This window comes from Lissotriton helveticus, chromosome 11 (assembly GCF_964261635.1).
Source record: "Lissotriton helveticus chromosome 11, aLisHel1.1, whole genome shotgun sequence".
In the NCBI taxonomy this organism is placed as follows: domain Eukaryota; kingdom Metazoa; phylum Chordata; class Amphibia; order Caudata; family Salamandridae; genus Lissotriton; species Lissotriton helveticus.
In genome coordinates, this window is record NC_136072.1 from 309,285,260 (window position 1) to 309,303,333 (window position 18,074).

Here is an 18,074-nt window from a genome sequence, read left to right on the forward strand (position 1 = left end):
AGCGACCCGCAGGGGTACTGCTGACGAAAACGTTCCGGATCCAGTCTGAGGCCTGGGGATATTCTAAGGTAAGGAATCTAACACTAACTACTGTTTCTTCCAGATATATCGTTACCGAAGGTAAGTAACCTGTGCGGCAGGTCCCAACTTGGCTCTCTTTCATTCTAGAATAAATATCCTTGTCAGATTCGCAGACCGAGAATATCCATTTTCATCATGTAGGAGCAGATACGCTTTTTACTCGAAGGCGGAGATTATTCAAAGATTACGAATCTTCAATCCTTCTCAGATTCACACATTTAGAATATCCTCACTATACAGTGTGAAATATTCAACCCTGGAGAGAAATGACTGTTACAATTAGTAAATATCCATCATATGTAATGATAATTATCTCAAATGTACTGTGACACACACTTTTTACTTACATTGAAGTATTGTGTGACACACAACTGGGAACTCTATCAGCTGCTGGTTTCCTGGTGCTTCATGTGTTGACAGGTTGTGAAATTTCAGAATACAAATTAGTTTAATGAGCATGTGATTTATTTTTTTACAAAATCTGACTCATCTGTTTTTTCTTACTTTTCAGCATTGAATATATAGACAACAGTCAACAACTTTTAACAACAGTAGTGAAGAAGATCCCATTATTAACTGAAAAAAGTAAGATAAAATGGTATTTCTTTTCTCAGATAAAGTACTGACTGAGAGTCACTAGGTAATCATTCTTTGTCTTTAATTATGAAGCACATCCATATAATGACGTCATCAAAAATTATTGAAATCTTAAACCACTGTGCATAGTGATCAGGGCACAATCTGACATATGGCAGCATGTCTTGCTCTCCATTGTTCCGAGTTTTTTTAAATGTCACTTTGCCTGAACAATATTCACTGCAGCCTGTACTCTACATGTTGCATTGGAACATTTTCACCTACTGCTTTAAGTAAGGATGTCTTTGAAGTGTATTTGTATGTGAAAAAAATAATCTGATTGATACTTCTTCTTGCAAACTCCTCGCCTTCTGAATATCTCCCAGATTCTAGACTAAATCAACAATTCTTTTCCACAGCGATTGCTAAAGCGTATTCTAGTCACAGTTTTAGCCCACACCACATGTGATGGCATCAGTCTATATATAGTGCATCATGGCGTGCTTGTGCCTGCCCTTGCTTTCAAGGCCTTATGTATATGGGTCCAGAGCTCTTTGTTATCCCCCCAAAAAGTTCCTCAGTTTGTTTCAGCAACTTTTTCAAATGCCACCCAAGTTTTCTGGATTTAAAATGTGCCAATTAAGTTGCAAGATGTTTTTATTGGATCTGCACTTTATCTGCATGTGGTGTCTGGGAACTGGCGATGATCCCTCTGCCTGCCACTGTTGTTCACCCACTAATTCCATGCACCCACTGGCAAGGCACCCAGTTGTGATCATCTGGTTCTTGATGAAATGAGAATTGAATCAGTAAGGAATCCCTTCAATTATTTAGTGAACAATAGTGTGTATGCTCACCAGTGGATTCTGAAGTCTAGCCTGGATTCTGCTGATATGATGGCTCTATCCATGGCTCCACTAGCCACCCTATGCAGACACAGACTTCACAAGAGATGTTCAGGCAACATTAATTGAAATGTCCTTTGATGATGAGAGCATGTATGTATATATGTATATGTTTCTCTATAGAATGAATGTAGCCAAAGGAGTGCTGTAAAAGATCAAAGACAAGCATAAAGTAAAGGAGTGCTGGGAGAGGTAGCCAGCTTGTGGACAGTTAATGCATTGTGATGTAGTGTTTTTTAAAGAGGTGAGTCTTCAACTCTTTCCTAAATTGGAGCAGTGTTGGGGGTGGTCCTGATGGATATGGGGATATTGTTCCAGATCCTGGGTGCAGAAATCGAATGGGCCTGGTTGTTCGTTTTTTCTCATTTACACTTCTTATTCTGCTGTCTAATGGTGTTCTGGATGCAGGAGAGGCTGATCTTCATAAGTTGCTGCAATGACTGTTATGTAAATGATGCAGCTGGTTTTGAAGATGGTGTTGGCTGATGAGAGGGTAATGGAGTTCTGTCAGAATGAGGATGATGTGATCATATTTCTCCAGGCTCTACATGAGACGTGCTAGGGTATGTAGGCGTCCTTTAAGGGTTGCCAATGTAGGGCCTGGGAGGCCATGGAGCAGTGTGTTACCACTATCCAGATGCAAGAGTACAGGGTCTTGAACAGCACTATTGAAGTCAATTTCTAGAAGAAATAGTTTTACTTTCTTTAGAAGAGTGAGTTGGTATCAGACTGTCTTTGTTTTTTGGCAATGTGTTCCTCAAGTGGGAAGTTGGTGTCCGGGATGAATCCAAGTGACGTGGCATTCAGTGAAAGTTGGAGTTTGAAGTTATCAAGGTTCATGCCACTGAGTCAGGTTTGTACTGTTTCTTGCTCTTTGCAAATAACAAACATTCTACCTTGGTTAAACTCAGATTCAGGTGGGCGCTGGATATTCAAGTCTGAATGATGTGCAGGCATTGTTTGAGGCGTTGGATGTCTGAAGCAGAGTCGGCTTTCAGCATATAGGTGAATCTTGATGATAATATCTGTGAGTAGAGCACCAAGCGCCTCCATGTAAAAGGTGAAGTAAACAGGAAAAAAGTTTTGAAACTCTTCAGGACTCCACAGGTGATTGAGATCTTTTGTGACCTGGAGGTGTCCATATGAACAAAATGGTGATGGTTGGAAAGGCAGGATGAGAATCAGTGAAGGACATTGTCAACGAATCCCATTCACGAAATCTGGATGCGTATGAGGCTGGGCTGGTTGACTGTGTCTGAGGCAGCTAAGAGGTTCAGCATTATCAGGAGACAGGGGTCATCTTAATCTATGGTTACGAGGGTTCATTTTATAATGTGTAATATCGTAGTATCCATGCTGCAGTGTGATCTAAGCCAGACTAGTAGTCTGGCCATCTCCTCCCGAGTATACTTCAAGAGCGGCAGTACTGATGCAATTGCTTATCCTTGCCTCTTCAGTGAAACAGTTCCACCAACATTCCTCTCACTTTGCAGGCTTCTCTAAGGGTAGCCATTCACAACAATTTTCCCAGCCTGTCCAGATCCCATAGTAGTTGTTCCAGTCCTTTCATGGCAAGGGTGGATCTAAAGGACACCAACAGTGGCAGCAACTTCAGTCTTCGCCGTATTCTTGCTGTATTTGCTACCTCAAAATGACTGTGACTCCTTCCCCCTTCATGACCAGCTTCCAATAGTTGGGAGGGGGACTTTCATTTCACCACTAATTGGCAATCACAGCTGGGTGCTCCAGCATAAACGCAAGGTTTATTCATTTGCCTTCCTGTTCTTACCTCCTGCTGGTCTCCTTGTATCTGGATGTGCTTCTTGACACTCATCTTGATCTTGGAGCAAAGGGGCCATTGAGGTGGTGCCCTTGGAGGGGAGAGGCACAGGATTTTATGCACTTTGTTTCTTGGTTCCCAAGAAGAACAGAGGTCTGAGGCTATCCTGGCCCTAAGGATTCGAAACCTATTCATTTGAGGGGATGGTTAAAAAAGCTGTCCCTTAGCCAGGTAGCACTGGCCTTCCATGCAGGGAAATGGTTGGGGTACCCAGATTTTCAGAAAACAGATTTTCCAAATAATGATCCTCTCAGCTCACAAGTGTACCTGCTGATTCAAAGGGGGGCCTAATAATACCAGTTTGCGGTACTACCATTTAGTCTGATGACTATTCCGCAAGTGTTCACCATAGAATTGAACATAATGGTATAGTCACTCAGAAGGTCATGTATTCTTATTTGTGTACTGACTGGTAAAGATGTGGTCCCCCTGTCCTAGCCCCCCTGCACAAGTCACAAAACATCTTCGTAGCACCCTGACCCTTCTGCATGACTTGAGGTTCTTAAAGAGTATCCTCCATTACATATGGCTCGGAAATGTTGGACACCAAGGATTCCAAAATGTTAAATCTTGTATAAATCAAGTTTGTTCAAAAAATTGTTCTTAATTCCACTTCATATTTCCCAGGCACAAATACGTCTGGAATATGTACTAACAAACCAGATACAGGCCAGACAAGGTGCTCTGGCCAAATATTACTGGCGAATGAGGGCAGCGGAAGACAACACGCTAGTCCATCACTGTTGGGAGGAGGCCGAAAAACAGGCTAGCCAAACCAATTCCACATGCAAGACCCTTAGGCAAGCGCTACTATCGCTAAATCTGGAGGAAGCTTGGCAGACCCAATGTCATATCTCGCTTTTAAACAAATTACTAATAAATCTATCAAACGAGTATTGTTGCAAACTGATAACGCACTAGTGGCTGTCAAAGGTCACGCTTGGATGGTGATGCCAACGTACCAACAATTTAAACAATAACACTATTTACAAGAATGCTTCAGAGATCACTATAAGAGGAAACTATGTTTATTAAGATTGGGGTGGTTTCCGATTAAAGACCACACCCCAATATGGTTACAGACTTAGCCATCTCTGGATTGACGCCTCTGTGATAAGGGGGAAAAGTCGCTATTACATCTATTATGTATCTGCCCGGCCCTGTACAATTTAAGGAAGATCCTTCTAAGGCCAATGCGAGGAGAAACACAAGTCAGGACCTGCAGAACGGTCGTGATAAAATGCATCAGCGGCTCTTCGATCCAGCTTTCCTGCAAAACGATCAAATTCCTGACATTTGCAGCTCAAGAGCTCGAAAAGAAGGCTGCCGCAAAACAGGAACTGGGAAACATGGACGTATTGCACCCAGACCGAGAGCTTTCTTGATGCTCTTTGCAGCTTCCTCTCCTCCCTTTCCCCTCATTTGAGACAGGGGGGATAGTCATGTTTATTCAAGCACAAGTTGCTGCATCCTTGTTATAACAATCTTCTGGTGGTCCCAATCTTCTAATGTAAGGGCTATCCTTCCCCTTCTAAAAATCGCTCTTCTGGTTTTATTCAGCATACAATCTTGCGTAATGTTGCCCAGCTGATGAGGGCATGTTTCACCTTTTTTATCGTCTTTTTCTGTTTTTATTTATTATGAACATTTGAACAATGTTGCCCAGTACATAGGGGCATGTTTCACTTTATATGATGTTGTTTTCCACATGGTGGTACGTCCCACCCTTTTAAGATTGTAACAAATCAAATACAAGTATTTCTAACCGAGTACCCAGAAGCCCACATCGTGCCCATGCAAAGGCTCACCTTCAAAGGTGCAGACCTCATTAAAGGCTTTCCTCCTCAGAGGATTGCAGAAATGTGGGATATGATTCAGAGGTTTAGGAGAACTCTGCATGCTCGCCATGTGCTGAGCCTTATGGCTTATCCATCTTGTATATGTGCCACAACTTTGCATCGACTTCTGTTCTTTCTTTCTGTGCCCTCCAGTGGGGATCCAGAGCGCCTCTCCCAACAACTTCTCAAACGATTTTACCAGGGTGCAGGGGAACGATGTCTCCATCCAAAATGACAGGTTTCAAGCCTGGCAGCGACTGCAAAGAGCACGTCAGTCACAGACAGACACGAGGTCTATGTTTGTGTCTTTAAGCCGTTCGATGCACCAGTGCTCATGTGCGTCAGACAGCTCCCAGCCGTCCGCGCACATGGCACTAGAAATCCCTTTGGTGCAGGCACCAGAGGGATTCCTTTGAGTCCTGAACAACATCGGGAGCTGGGAAAGGGCTTCCCCAACTCCCGAGGCTGTTCTGCTAGTTTCAGTGAAATGACGATCATTGCGCATGGAGAGTTGGGGGGTGCACTTGGGGGGTACCTATGGTACCTCTTGCATTGGCATACACAAGGTGGCAGGCACCGCACGGTGCCTGTCACGTTGTGCATGCCAATGCACAACATGCATCTTTTGCATTGCGGTGGGTGCTGCTTACAGCACCACCCGCCGCAATGTAAAATATGCGAAATGCGCCTGCCAGGGTAGCGGTCCCATTCTAATGGGCATAGCGGGACCGCCGCACCTCTGGCGTTCGGTCCCGTTTTTTTTTTAATAATATTATGGGCATGCCAATGCCCCCACCCCCTCAAAATTCCACAGTCTTTCTGCCACCCCTGGTAGGCACATGGGGGCAAAAGCCCCTGATCTGCCCCCCACCCTGAGGGCAGAAAGGCTACTAGATGCCAGTGATTATTTTTGTTATTGCATTTAGGGGTGGGGGCTGCCCGGAATGAGCATGCGAATGCCCCACCACGCATAATTCCAGTCCTTCTGCCTCCCGGGGGGGGGGTCAGAAAGCAACCTTGGCACCAGATATTTTTTGTTTTTTTTTAAATGTATATAGGGGTAGGAGCTACCCACAATGGGCATGCAAATGCACCCACCCCCCCAAAAAAAATTCCACAGTCTTTCTGCCACCCATAGGAGGCAGATGGGGACAATAGCCCCTAATCTGCCTCGCGAGGGTGGGCAGACAGCACACTAGGCACCAAGGATTGTTTTTTACTGAACATATGGGTGGAGGCTGCCAAGAATGGGCATGCCAATGCCCCCTCCATAAAAATCCACCTTAGTCTTTCTGCCTCCCCGTGAGGCAGGTGGGGGCAATAGTCCCTAATCAGCCCAAGTTATCTAGACACCAGGGATTTTTTTCTTTCATACGTAGGGGTGGGGGCTGCAAAGAATGGGCTGCCCCACCTCCAAAAAAGTCTTTCTCCCTCATCCTCTCCCCCCGAAGGCAGATTGTGGCAATAGCCCCTTATCTGTCCCCACTGGGGGAGGGGGGGGGGGGAGGAGAGAGCAGAAAGCCCACTAGGCACCAGGGAGATGTTTATGGGCATGCCAATGAGAAGCCCCATAGGCACAAGTCACTCCTTTTGTGTTTTTTAGGCGCACATTTTCGCTGTTTCAGTGATATTGTTAGTCTCTTCTGCTCCCAAGCGGGGGCAGAAAACCACTAGAAACTAGGGAGAGTTTGTGTGTGTGTAAACTGAAGTTTGGCTGACTGTCTGCGTGTACTGACCTTTGGCTGGCATTTTGCTGGCAGTGTGTGTGGACCTGCACTTGGCTAATGGTGTGGGTGGACTCACGCTTGATGATGGTGTGTGTAGATTGGAGCTTGCCTGGTGGTGTGCGTGGAGTGATGCTTGCCTGGCAGTGTACGTTGGCTGGTGCTTGGCTGGCGGTGTACGTGGACTGGTGCTTGACTGTCTGTGTGTATGGATGGTGCTTGGCTGCAGGGCTGGACTGGCCATAGCAGGCACAGGGTGTTCCCCTGGTGGTCCGGAGTGGTGGGCTGGTTTTCTGGCCTTAGGGGGCAGTTTTGTCACTGGGGGGGCGGTTTTGCAGTAGTATCAGGCCCCAGTAACAGAATCGGGTGCTGAGCTTTTTACTAGCACACGGAGTGCGTGAATGGCGCTTGGCTGGCGGTGTGTGTGGATATTGCTTGGCTGAATGTGTGCGTGGATGGCACTTGACTACTGGTGTGTGTGGATATTGATTGGCTGACTGTGTGCATGGATAGCATTTGCCTGGTGGTGTACGTGGATGGCGCCTGGCTGGCGGTGTGGATGGCGCTTGGCTGGCGGTGTGCATGGATGGCGCTTTGGCTGGCTGTGTGTGTGGATAGTGCTTGGCTGGCTGTGTGCGTGGATGGTACTTGGCTAGTGGTGTGTGTGGATATTGCTTGGCTGACGGTGTGCATGGATAGCATTTGGCTGGTGGTGTACGTGGATGGCGCCTGGCTGGCCGTGTGCATGTATGGCGCTTGGCTGGCCTTGTGCATGTACTGACTCTTGGCTGGTGGTGTGGCTTGCATGGATCCCCAAGCGGTTTCTTACCCAGAATCCCCCAGCAAACCTCAGGTTTACTTACAAAGTCACATTTTCCTTACATTTCTGTGTGGGTAAGTTGTAGGATCACCGTGTAGGCTCAAATGTACTACTACCCAGCATTCCACTTGGTCTCCCGAGAAAAATTATACCTCACTTGTGTGGGTGCCCAACAGGGGCGGTTTCTCTCAGGGCGTCAGGGCTCCGCCCTGTTACATTCGACAATGAGCAATAGCAATGCTCATATTTGTTTTAAATAAAAAGAAATCCCCTTTATGTAGTGTACTTTATTACTAGAACCAGGACTGACTACAACACGGGCACTGTCCACTTGCCGACACTGCCGCTGTTGTCCAGTGACAATTGTGAGCACAGTCACTTGACTCTTTGATGCTTGCTCCCCGGGCGAGCCCAAAGACGCCTACGTGTTTGCCAGGCTGACAACCTCACAACCCTGAAGGCTGTGATGTCATCACCTCTGCAAAGACCTAGCTTCAAGGCCTAGTCTCCACCCCCTAATGGCAGGGAGGTAAAGTTAGCCCCAGGCGTTTTAAGTACAAGCCTGGTATTGCTAACCCTCCACGTCAATCAGAGAGTGGAGAGCTTGTCGCCACACCCTTTTTCCAACTCGTTACAGGGCATGCTGAGAGCCACCCTGTGACCGGTTGGGAAAGGGTGTGGCAGGCGGGAAGCAGGAATCGAGTCTGCGCAGACTTGACCTCAGACTGCATCCAGAGCGTGAGACTTTGTCAATTGGACTCGGACAGTCGGACTGCATGTTTTGGGAGCAGAGGGCCCGAGGCAGTCTGAATCTGAATCAGATTCAACATTACTAAAGTCGCCGCAGCAGCTGAGCTTGTCCTGGTTGCTTGTTGCTGCGCACAGCAGGTTGCTGTCCAGAGTACTAGGACAGTAGGACTACTACTAAGTTGTGAACTCGGGACTTCGGGAGACGGGCGGTTCACGTAGGTAAGGCCCATGTGGGCATTTTTAACTTGTATAGGCCCATTTAGGGCCTTGTACAATGGATGGATGTCGGGTGGGGAGTTGGGCAGACACAGTGCATTCTACGCTTGCAGCACTCCCAATTACTCAGAGGATAAGGCTTCAGCCACATCAATTGGCCCTTCCCAAGTTCCCACTGCTTAAAATAAATAATGAGATCTCAATTATCAAATATAGCAGCAAATATTATTCAAGGTGTAATGAGAGAGCATGTCTTGGGCAGTGTTACTTTTAATTTGGACGGGAGGGGTTAGAGCATGTGACTTGGGCAGGCCCGTGATAACTGCTACAAAGAACAGACACACCTGGGATGGGGTTTAGTTGAGAGCGCATGGCCGACCTGAACGTGCCAGTTAATATCTCACTGTGAAGGTATGTTGCACATTAGTTATTTGTAAGTTAGGCAGCTTCGGCATCATGTAAAAGTGTTCATTTGGGCAAAACTTTAGGAATGTTTCTGTTGCGGTTTCTTTTTCGTTTTAATTTCAGATGCATGGTTGAGTTGTAAACGGGGAGGGGTGGATTAACAGGCATGAATGTTGAACATAAGTTAAACAGTAAGGGGAGGTCACTGTTAGTACAGACTGTTTACTGTACTGGGAGCACATAATGAGAGCACTCAGTGAGCATTGGGTCCGGTTTTTGGATTGAGTTGATTTATTTTGACCACTGCAATATGGGGCACTGTTCAAAGACACAGCTGTAATACATTGAGTAATATGCACAAACTGAGAACTTCTATAACGTGTGGCTGCATTTTGATTATATAGTAGTTATCCCTGAAGAAGGGCAATAATTACCCGAAATGCATTGGGTTAAGAATGCTTCACGTTGGATTGATTATACATAAACTTGAACTTCTGGATGTCATATGAGCAAAGCCTGAAGGCCACTCGTTGAACTTTGGTGAAATATGGAATGTTGTAAATGAAAATCACGGATGACTTGAAGATTACTTTGGAATGAAACGGATTGCAATTTGACTGAATATGGTTGTACTTTATTGGATGATTCACGTACATTCGCTGTGCATCCTGGGTTTGATGTCTGACGAGGTTCTAGGTGTTGGGAGAAAAGGATATAAATAGCCATCGCATCTGGGCACAGTCACACAGCTATGCTTCTCTCCGTACGGGTAATGGGGTTTTAGATTCCAAATTGCCAACCATTTTGGAGAATAGTTTCTTTTAAATACTGCTTAAAGCTCAGGGGCTGAGGTTGTAAAAGTCCAGTTTCCGTGGGCAATTTGACAAGCAAGGCTCAGATCCTCTCTAAGCGCGCGCTTGGCAGTGGGGTCTGATTTAGCTTTTCTTAGAACGGTCGTCCAAGGGTTTTTTAGGGAATTTGTCGTCATCAATAATGTAGTTTGAATTAAATCGGATTGTGTTCTCCCTTGCCTATTTAGTCCGATGGCAATATTTTAAGAAAACGGCATGATTTTGTGAGCCAAAGTCCTACAGTTTCTGACAGCATTTTGTTGTGGTTGGGAAGCCAGTCCAATGTTATTGGGATTAGTCTGGTGCTCTCGAGCAGACAAACCATTCGATGCATGTACTTCAGTTTCTTTGTGGTAGTTTAAAGTAACTGAAGTTAGATGTGAATGGAAAGGAAGGTGAGAGTCATTTGAAAGGAAAAAGATGTGACCCTCAAAAGTGTTTGTTTATGGCCTGAAAGTGGCTTGCAGGCTTCGTAAAGTGTTTTGATGAAAACAGGGGATTCCAAATGCAAAAAATAAAATGCAAGCCATGCGTCAGGACATTAAAAAACACACCAGGCCTGGTCAGAGACGTTTTAAGGCATTGATAATGTGGGTTCAGCTCTGGCCCAGGCCCCCAGATATTCATGGGTCCCCTTATAGAACCCTCTCTGTTCTGCAGAGATTCTTGCCCTGATAACATTGAAACATTCTTAAACAAACTGTTTTAAATACGATTTTCCTTTAATTCATTTTGAATGTAGGCAGTGTGAGAGGCTATTGTAGACATTTTTTAGAGAAAAGCTGTGTTTGTTTCATGCAACATCCATATAAAAGTTTCTTTTAGATCCAAACAGGACCTCACATATTAGAAATGTGAGGTTGTCACAGAGATTATTTGCTGTAATATTAGTGAGCATTATTGATGTCAAAACTAGAATTTAACGATTGCTTTATTAACCTTTTTGCTTTCTCAAATATGCTTGAAAATGCACCATTTGACCACTCTTTTTTCAAAAGAACCTCCCGAACCCTCCTTATGGCTGACTTGCTCGCTCGCTGCTCTCACTCGCCACAAGCCACTCACCACAAACTTTTACGCCTCACTACTTTCAAGTCTAACCAGCCGCCACTGGTGCCCAAGTAGAGTCAGCCTAAAAACGTATAAACAAACTGCACTTTTTGACCCGTATTGGGCCCCCCTCAATCTCTACACCTTTTTGGCCCTTCCATATCATAGGCCTTGGCCCATCCACACAAGTAAGGTATAGTTTTTATCGGGAGCGCTGAGTGGTAGGAAATTTGTGCTGTACGGTCATTCCACAACTTTCCCACACAGATATTAGAGGAAAATGTGACTTTTTAGCTAAATGTGAGTTTTACAGCGGATTCTTGGAAGGAAAATGTTAGGGTATCAACGCAAGCCACACCTCCCTGGACTCCCACAGGGGTCTAGCTTTCAGAAATGTCTGGTTTTTTTTAGGATTCCCTAGATGTCTGCAAGCCCGGGACAAAAAACACAGGTGCCCACCTATTTATCACTAAACACCCTGTTTTTTCACGGGGGTCACCTGCGCTTTTGGTCTTGGGCTCAGCAGCCATCCAGGGAAACCTACCAAACTCAGACATTGCTGAAAACTAGACACCCAGGGAAGTCCAAGGAGGTGTGACCTGAGTGGATCTCCCAACATTTTTCTACCCAGAATCCCCTGCAAACATCAAATTTAGCTTTAAAAAAAATCACATTTTACTCACTTTTCTGTCTGAGAAAGTTGTGGAATCACTGGGCCGCCACTAATTTCCTACCACCCAGCATTCCCCGAGGTCTCCCGATGAAAATGGTACCTCACTTGTGTGGGTGGGCCATGTGCCCGCGGCAAGAAGGGCCCAAAACGTATTGTGGAGACATCAAAATTACCTATCACAAAATGACCTGTTTTTGCAAGGGGGCGCACCTGGGTTGTTGCCCCGGGCTCGGCGGCCATCTAGGGAAACCTACCGAACCCACACATTTCTGAAAACTAGACACCTGGGGTAGTCCAGTAGGTATGGCTTGCGTGGACCTCCCAATGTTTTCCTACTAAGAATCCCCTGCAAAACTTAAATTTATCTGAAAAAGTAAATTTTTTCTCAAATTACGGTGTGGTAAAGGGGTGCAGATGAGAATAAAAATATCACTGAAACAGCAAATAATGTCTGCCTAAATAAAAGGGAGGTACTCTTGCCTATGGGGTTTCTCACTGGCATGATCATAAACATATCCCTGGTGCCTAGAGGGAATTTTACCCCCTGCGGGGGGGGGAGCAGATTAGGGGCTATTGTCCTGATCTGCCTTTGGGTGGCAGAAAGCCTTTTTTGGTGGTGGTGGCATTAGCATGCCCATTCTCGGCAGCCCCAACCCCTACGTATAAAAAAAAAATCCCTGGTGCCCATGGGGCTTTCTCTCCTGCCCCCCCCCCCCCCCCCCCCCCCCGCCCGCAAAAGACTGTGGCTAATTTTCATGGGGGGTGGGGGCATTGCACCCTAATATACATTTAAAAAACAAAATCCCTGGTGCCTAGTGTGATTTCAGCCCCGGGAAGGGGGGGTGGGGGCAGACCAGGGGCTAATGCCCCCCCATCTGCCATAATTTGTACGGGGGTTGGGGGCATAGTCATGCCCAGTTTGGGCATCCCCCCACCCCTACGTATTAATAACAACAATTTCTGGTTCCTAGTGTGCTTTCCACCCCCACTGGGGGCAGATCAGCGGCTATTGCCCCCATCTGCCTCTCGGGGGGGGGGGGGGGGGTAGAGACACTGAGGAATTAGGTGGTGTTGACATGCCCATCTTGGGAAGCTCCCACCCCAAAATATGCTAACAGGAAATCCCTGGTGGCTAGTGCGCTTTCTGAGGCGATCCCCAAGCAGGGATCCACTAGGCAGGGGTGCCTCTTCCGTCTGCTTCAATGCTCAGGGGGCTGAGATAGCCCCCCACCGAAAATTACATCAGTGTGACGTGCACGACGACTGTCATTTCGGAGAAATGGTCAGAACACCACTTGGGAAGCTCTTCCCCAGCTCCAGAAGGCCTTTTGACAAAAATGAAATCCCTCTGGTGCCCGCATCAGAGGGATTTCCTGTGACATGTTCTCGGTCGGCTGGGGGCACATGAGCACTGGTGTGTCGGACGGTTCCTGGCCCTCCGAGGCACCGAAGGGCTTAACAGATTTGGAAATCAACAAGGTATCTTCTGCTAACAATAAGTAGAGTACCTTCCTAACTGCAGCTTTAGGGGAATCACAGCCATCCATGTGCAACCAAACCACTACAACATTAATATATAATGAGAACATGGTGGGGGCCAGGACACATCGCTGCATGACCCCTCGCATAATCATTAGAGGATCAGTTAGTTGCCTCTGGTCACCCCACTTAACCCTTGCAGAATTTTCTTCATGCAACCAGATAAGGATTGCCAATAGATTGGGCACAATACCCATTTAATCCAGGGTTGTCCACAGAGTCGCTCTTGGGACTAAATCAAAAGCTGCTTGCAAATCAACAAAGGTGACGAAAAAGCGACCCTTGTTGCCACAAAATGCAGTTAAATCGTAATATCTTGTCGACCATGCTAATATCACTTCTTAAACTCACCTGGCACTTGGAAAGGATATAAATCTCCTTTATCCAGCCCAAAAGGTGCACTAGCACTTGTTTGCAGAAGATCTTCTGCAAGGCATCTATTAGGCTAATCTGCCGATAATTACTCTGTACGTTATGTGGACGCTTATAGATTGGGATGATCTTTGCAGAGAGCCATGAGGCAGGGATCTTCAGGCCCCTTTAGAATTGACAGAAAGAGGGTTGGGAGCACCCTGCCTCACATCCAAGCACAGTCCGCCCCTTTGCATCCTGGTAAATGCAGTACAAGAATTAGTGCTTAATTAGCATTTAGCTGTAGTTTTTCACCAAAGTTGGTGTAGACATTGCAGCATATCTCTAGACACGGGGTTCTGGGTTCAGCCCTTCTTCAGTAGATAGCAGCAGTAGTAGAGAGCAAAAGAAAAGTCATTTGGGGTTGCTGGAAATGCTGCCAAATTCCTCTCCTCCAATGCTTGTCAGCTTGCTAGCTCAAGGGACCCTTTTTAACAGAAAGGGGGTTGGGAGCACACTGCCTCACATCCCAGCACAGTCCGCCCCTTTGCATCCTGGTAAATGCAGTACAAAATTAGTGCTTAATTGAAATTTAGCTGTATTTTTTCACCAAATAGGGGCGAACTGTGCTGGGAGGCGAAGCAGTGTGCTCCCACCCCTTTCTGTTTAAAAAGGCTCCCTGAGCCATTGAGCTGATGAGCTTGTGGAGATGCACCTGTGCGTCTGTGAGAGGTAGTGAGACCTGAAATGATTGTGGCAGCCTGCTCAGCAACCCCAGATTAAATTTGTTTTTGTCTCTACTGATGACGGATGATATCCAGAAACACGTATCTAGAGATTTACAACACTAACCTGGGCCAACTTTGGTGGAACACTCCAGTAAATATTAAAGTAAGCATGTATCATGAACTGCATTTACCATAATGTTTAAAAAAGGGGGCAAACTGTGCTGGGAGGTGAAGCAGTGTGCTCCCACCCCTTTCCCTTTAGAATTGAGTTTGAAAGAAGGTTAATATAAGGGCCCCAAATCTCGGGTGTGCCAGTTAAGCCTCAATTGTGATCCTAAATTGTAGACTTGGGGGAGCGGGGGGGGGCGATTCGGCGCTAAGGGCACTATACACAAATATCTGAAAGAAACAGGTTAGTATTAGATTCGTTACCTTAGAATATCCCCAGGCGTCAGTCTGGATCCGGAAACTTTTGCGTAGCAGTACCCCTGCGCGTCGGTAGGCGTCCCCTGCGGCTCCGCGTCGTCGGCGTCGTGCGCCGTGATGACGTCGCTGGAGTATATAGACGCCGCCTCCGCGCGCTGACGTCAGTTCTTCTTTTTTCCGCGCCAGTTAGCGCAGATCCGAAGAGCAGTACTCCGGTCTTTTGACCAAAGTTTTTTGATTAATATCTACTTCTTAGGTGCCGGTAGGATGCCCGGTTTCAAGAATTGTGACGGGTGTGACCGCACGATGTCGGTCACCGACCACCATCGACTCTGCCTCCGGTGTCTGGGCCCGGACCACGACGTGGAGGCCTGCGTCGACTGCCGGGCCTTAACGAGTAAGGCTAGACGGGAGCGGTCCCGCAAGCTACTCGAGCTCCGGGTGTCGGCCCCGCGTCGAGAGCGGTCCCGGTCCGGTCGGAGGTTGAGGGAGCGGTCGAGAGAACGGTCGCGGAGCCGCCACGAGCGCTCCGGAAGTCGACACCATTCCTCCGGTTCCTCAGGTAAGAAACACAAGAAGTCGGGGCGTCGTCATCGCACCCCCGACTCCCCCCGACGCGGCCGGGGGTTCGGGTGGCCCCACCCCCGCGTGGGTCGCCGACGCCGCCTGCTCCATACCCGTCGGTCCCTGGGCAAGGCGCGTCGCGCGAGGAGATAGAGGAGTTCCTCATGGCCATGAGGGCGCTGTCTCCTCCGCCGGGGCCTACGGCGCCTGCGGGCCCCGTGGCCCCGTCTGGGGGCCCGAGCGGTTCGGGTGCTCCTGCCCCGACGCCATCGGGTGCTCCGGCCCCGACGCCGCCGGCGGCTCGGGCGCCGCTGGGCCCTTCAGGGTCGACGCCGGCTGGTCCGCCGGCCTCTCCGGCGCCGATTCCATCGGGGCAACCCATGGTGCCGCCTCCGCGCGGCGCCGCGACTCCGTCGCCGGCTCCGGGCGGCGCCACCCCCATTCCCTCTCCTACTCCGGACGCGGAGTCGGACCGGCGTCGTCCGACGCCGAGTCGGGCGCCGATGGGGCCCATTGACCCCGAGGAGCCGGTCTACATCGTTGAATCCGAGTATGGTGATGATGAAGATTATGGAGAGGGTTGGGAGGGGTCTGAGGACCCTCTGTGACGCGAGTGTCAGTACGACGTGGACTGGACAGGTGACTTGGGTGATGCCAGTGGTCTGGACGACTCTCCTAACCCTGGTTTTGTCTCGCCTCCCACTGTGGCGTCGGAGGCTGGGGCTGCTTATTCTGTGGTGCTGATGAGGGCTGCCAAGGCCTTGCGCCTTGAGCTCCCCGTCGCAAAAGTGAAGCCTAACATCCTCACCGAGGTCTTCAAACCGCAGTCATGCCCACACGAGCCTCTGCTGCCGTTTAATGAAGCCTTGACGGACGTTCTGTTGGGCACGTGGTCCAGGCCCGCTTCAGGTTCGCCTGTTGATAGGAACGTTGCCAGGCGCCACCGTCCGTGTTCGGACGACCCTAAGTTCCTGTCCACCCATCCCACCCCTGAGAGTCTGGTGATCCAGGCCTCAACTTCCCAATCCGCGTTCCCGTCGGCCCCGCCCGACCGGGAATCTAAGAGGTACGACCAGTATGGCAAAAAGGTCTTCTCGTCCCTGAGTCTGGGACTGCGGTCTTGCAACACCGCATGCCTCTTGGGCCGCTACACCCACTCTCTGTGGGATACGGTCGCGGAGTGTCTGCCGCAATGCCCGCAGGAGGTACGGGACAAGCTCGGCCAGGCTATGGTTGAAGGCCGAGACGCGGCGAGGTATTCCATCAGGTGTGGTCTTGATACGACCGACTCGCTGGGCAGAGCGATGTCCACGACGGTGGCGATTCGTCGCCACGCCTGGCTGAGATCCGCCGATTTTTCGACGGATGTCCAAAATGCCTTGATGGACATGCCGTTCGATGGCAGTCGCCTGTTTGGCGACAAAGCGGACCAAGGACTTGAGCGCTTCAAGGACTCCAGGGTCACGGCCAAGTCCTTGGGTCTCTCGACCCAGCGCCAGCAAACGGGTTCGTTTCGCTCCTTTCGTGGCCACGGAAGGGGCGGTCCCACACGTGCTGCCAGCCACGCACCGCAGAACACTTCTCAACGCGGTGGCGGCCGTGGATTCCGCCGTGGTGGCGTTTGGGGACAGCGGCGAGGTCAGGCCACACCTCCCCCCGCAGCAGCCTCCAAATCCTCCTAGTCCGAGCTTTCAGGCCCATGTGACGCCAGTGGGTGGCAGGGTTCGCCATCACCACTCCCGCTGGCGCACTATCACATCGTACAGGTGGGTGCTGCAGCTCGTCCGAAGGGGCTACTCCCTCCCCTTCGAGACCACTCCTCCAGCCATGCCACCGCAGAACCACCGTGTGTCGGGGGACCACTTGACGCTTCTGCAGGAGGAAGTTACGGCCCTCTTGGCCAAGGGGGCCATCGAGCGCGTTCCTGGGCCAGAAGTAGGGTGTGGTTGCTATTCCCACTACTTTCTGGTACCCAAGAAGGACAAGGGGCGCCTGCGTCCTATCTTGGATCTACGGAACGTCAACGGCTTCCTCCGGAAGGAGAAGTTCAAGATGTTGACTTTGGCTCAGGTCTTGGCTGCTCTAGACCCGCTAGACTGGATGGTAGCGTTGGACTTGCAGGATGCGTATTTTCACATCCCCGTCCTGCCGGCCCACCGGCGTTACCTACGGTTCACGGTAGGCCACGAGCACTTTCAGTTTATCGTGCTCCCATTCGGCCTTACCAGCGCCCCACGGGTGTTCACGAAAGTGATGGCGGTGGTCGCAGCTCATCTGCGCCGGTTAGGGGTTTCAGTCTTCCCCTACCTCGACGGCTGGTTGTTGAAGGCGGGCTCGCCCCAGTCAGTCGTCCACCACCTTCGGATGACGGCAGACCTCCTGCACGAGCTGGGGTTTTCCGTCAACGTGCCGAAATCACACCTGTGTCCCTCTCAAAAGCTCCTTTTCATCGGGGCGGTTCTCGACTCGGCGCAGTTTCGGGTTTATCCTCCGGAACGGCGGGTCCGGGATATTCAGGCTCTGATTCCCATCTTTCAGCCGTTATCCCGGGTCTCTGTCAGGTTGACGCTGCGGCTTCTGGGACTGATGGCCTCCTGCATCCTTCTGGTGCATCACGCCAGGTGGCGGATGCGGGCTCTGCAGTGGGACCTGAAGTTTCAGTGGGCCCAGCATCAGGGCAACCTATCCGACCATGTCCTGATCTCGGAGGGCACTGCGAGACAGTTGCAGTGGTGGC

The 18,074-nt window shown here is 49.3% G+C and overlaps 1 protein-coding gene across 2 annotated transcripts in view; it reads left to right on the forward strand.

The window, feature by feature from the left end:
• YEATS2 (YEATS domain containing 2) overlaps positions 1-18,074 on the forward strand; it is a 1,326,518-nt gene that overhangs the window by 929,423 nt on the left and 379,021 nt on the right. For both annotated transcript variants that reach the window (XM_078665556.1, XM_078665557.1), the window contains exon 24: positions 593-666. In XM_078665556.1, the coding sequence (XP_078521682.1) occupies positions 593-666 (74 nt within the window). The remainder of the gene's footprint in view (positions 1-592; positions 667-18,074) is intronic.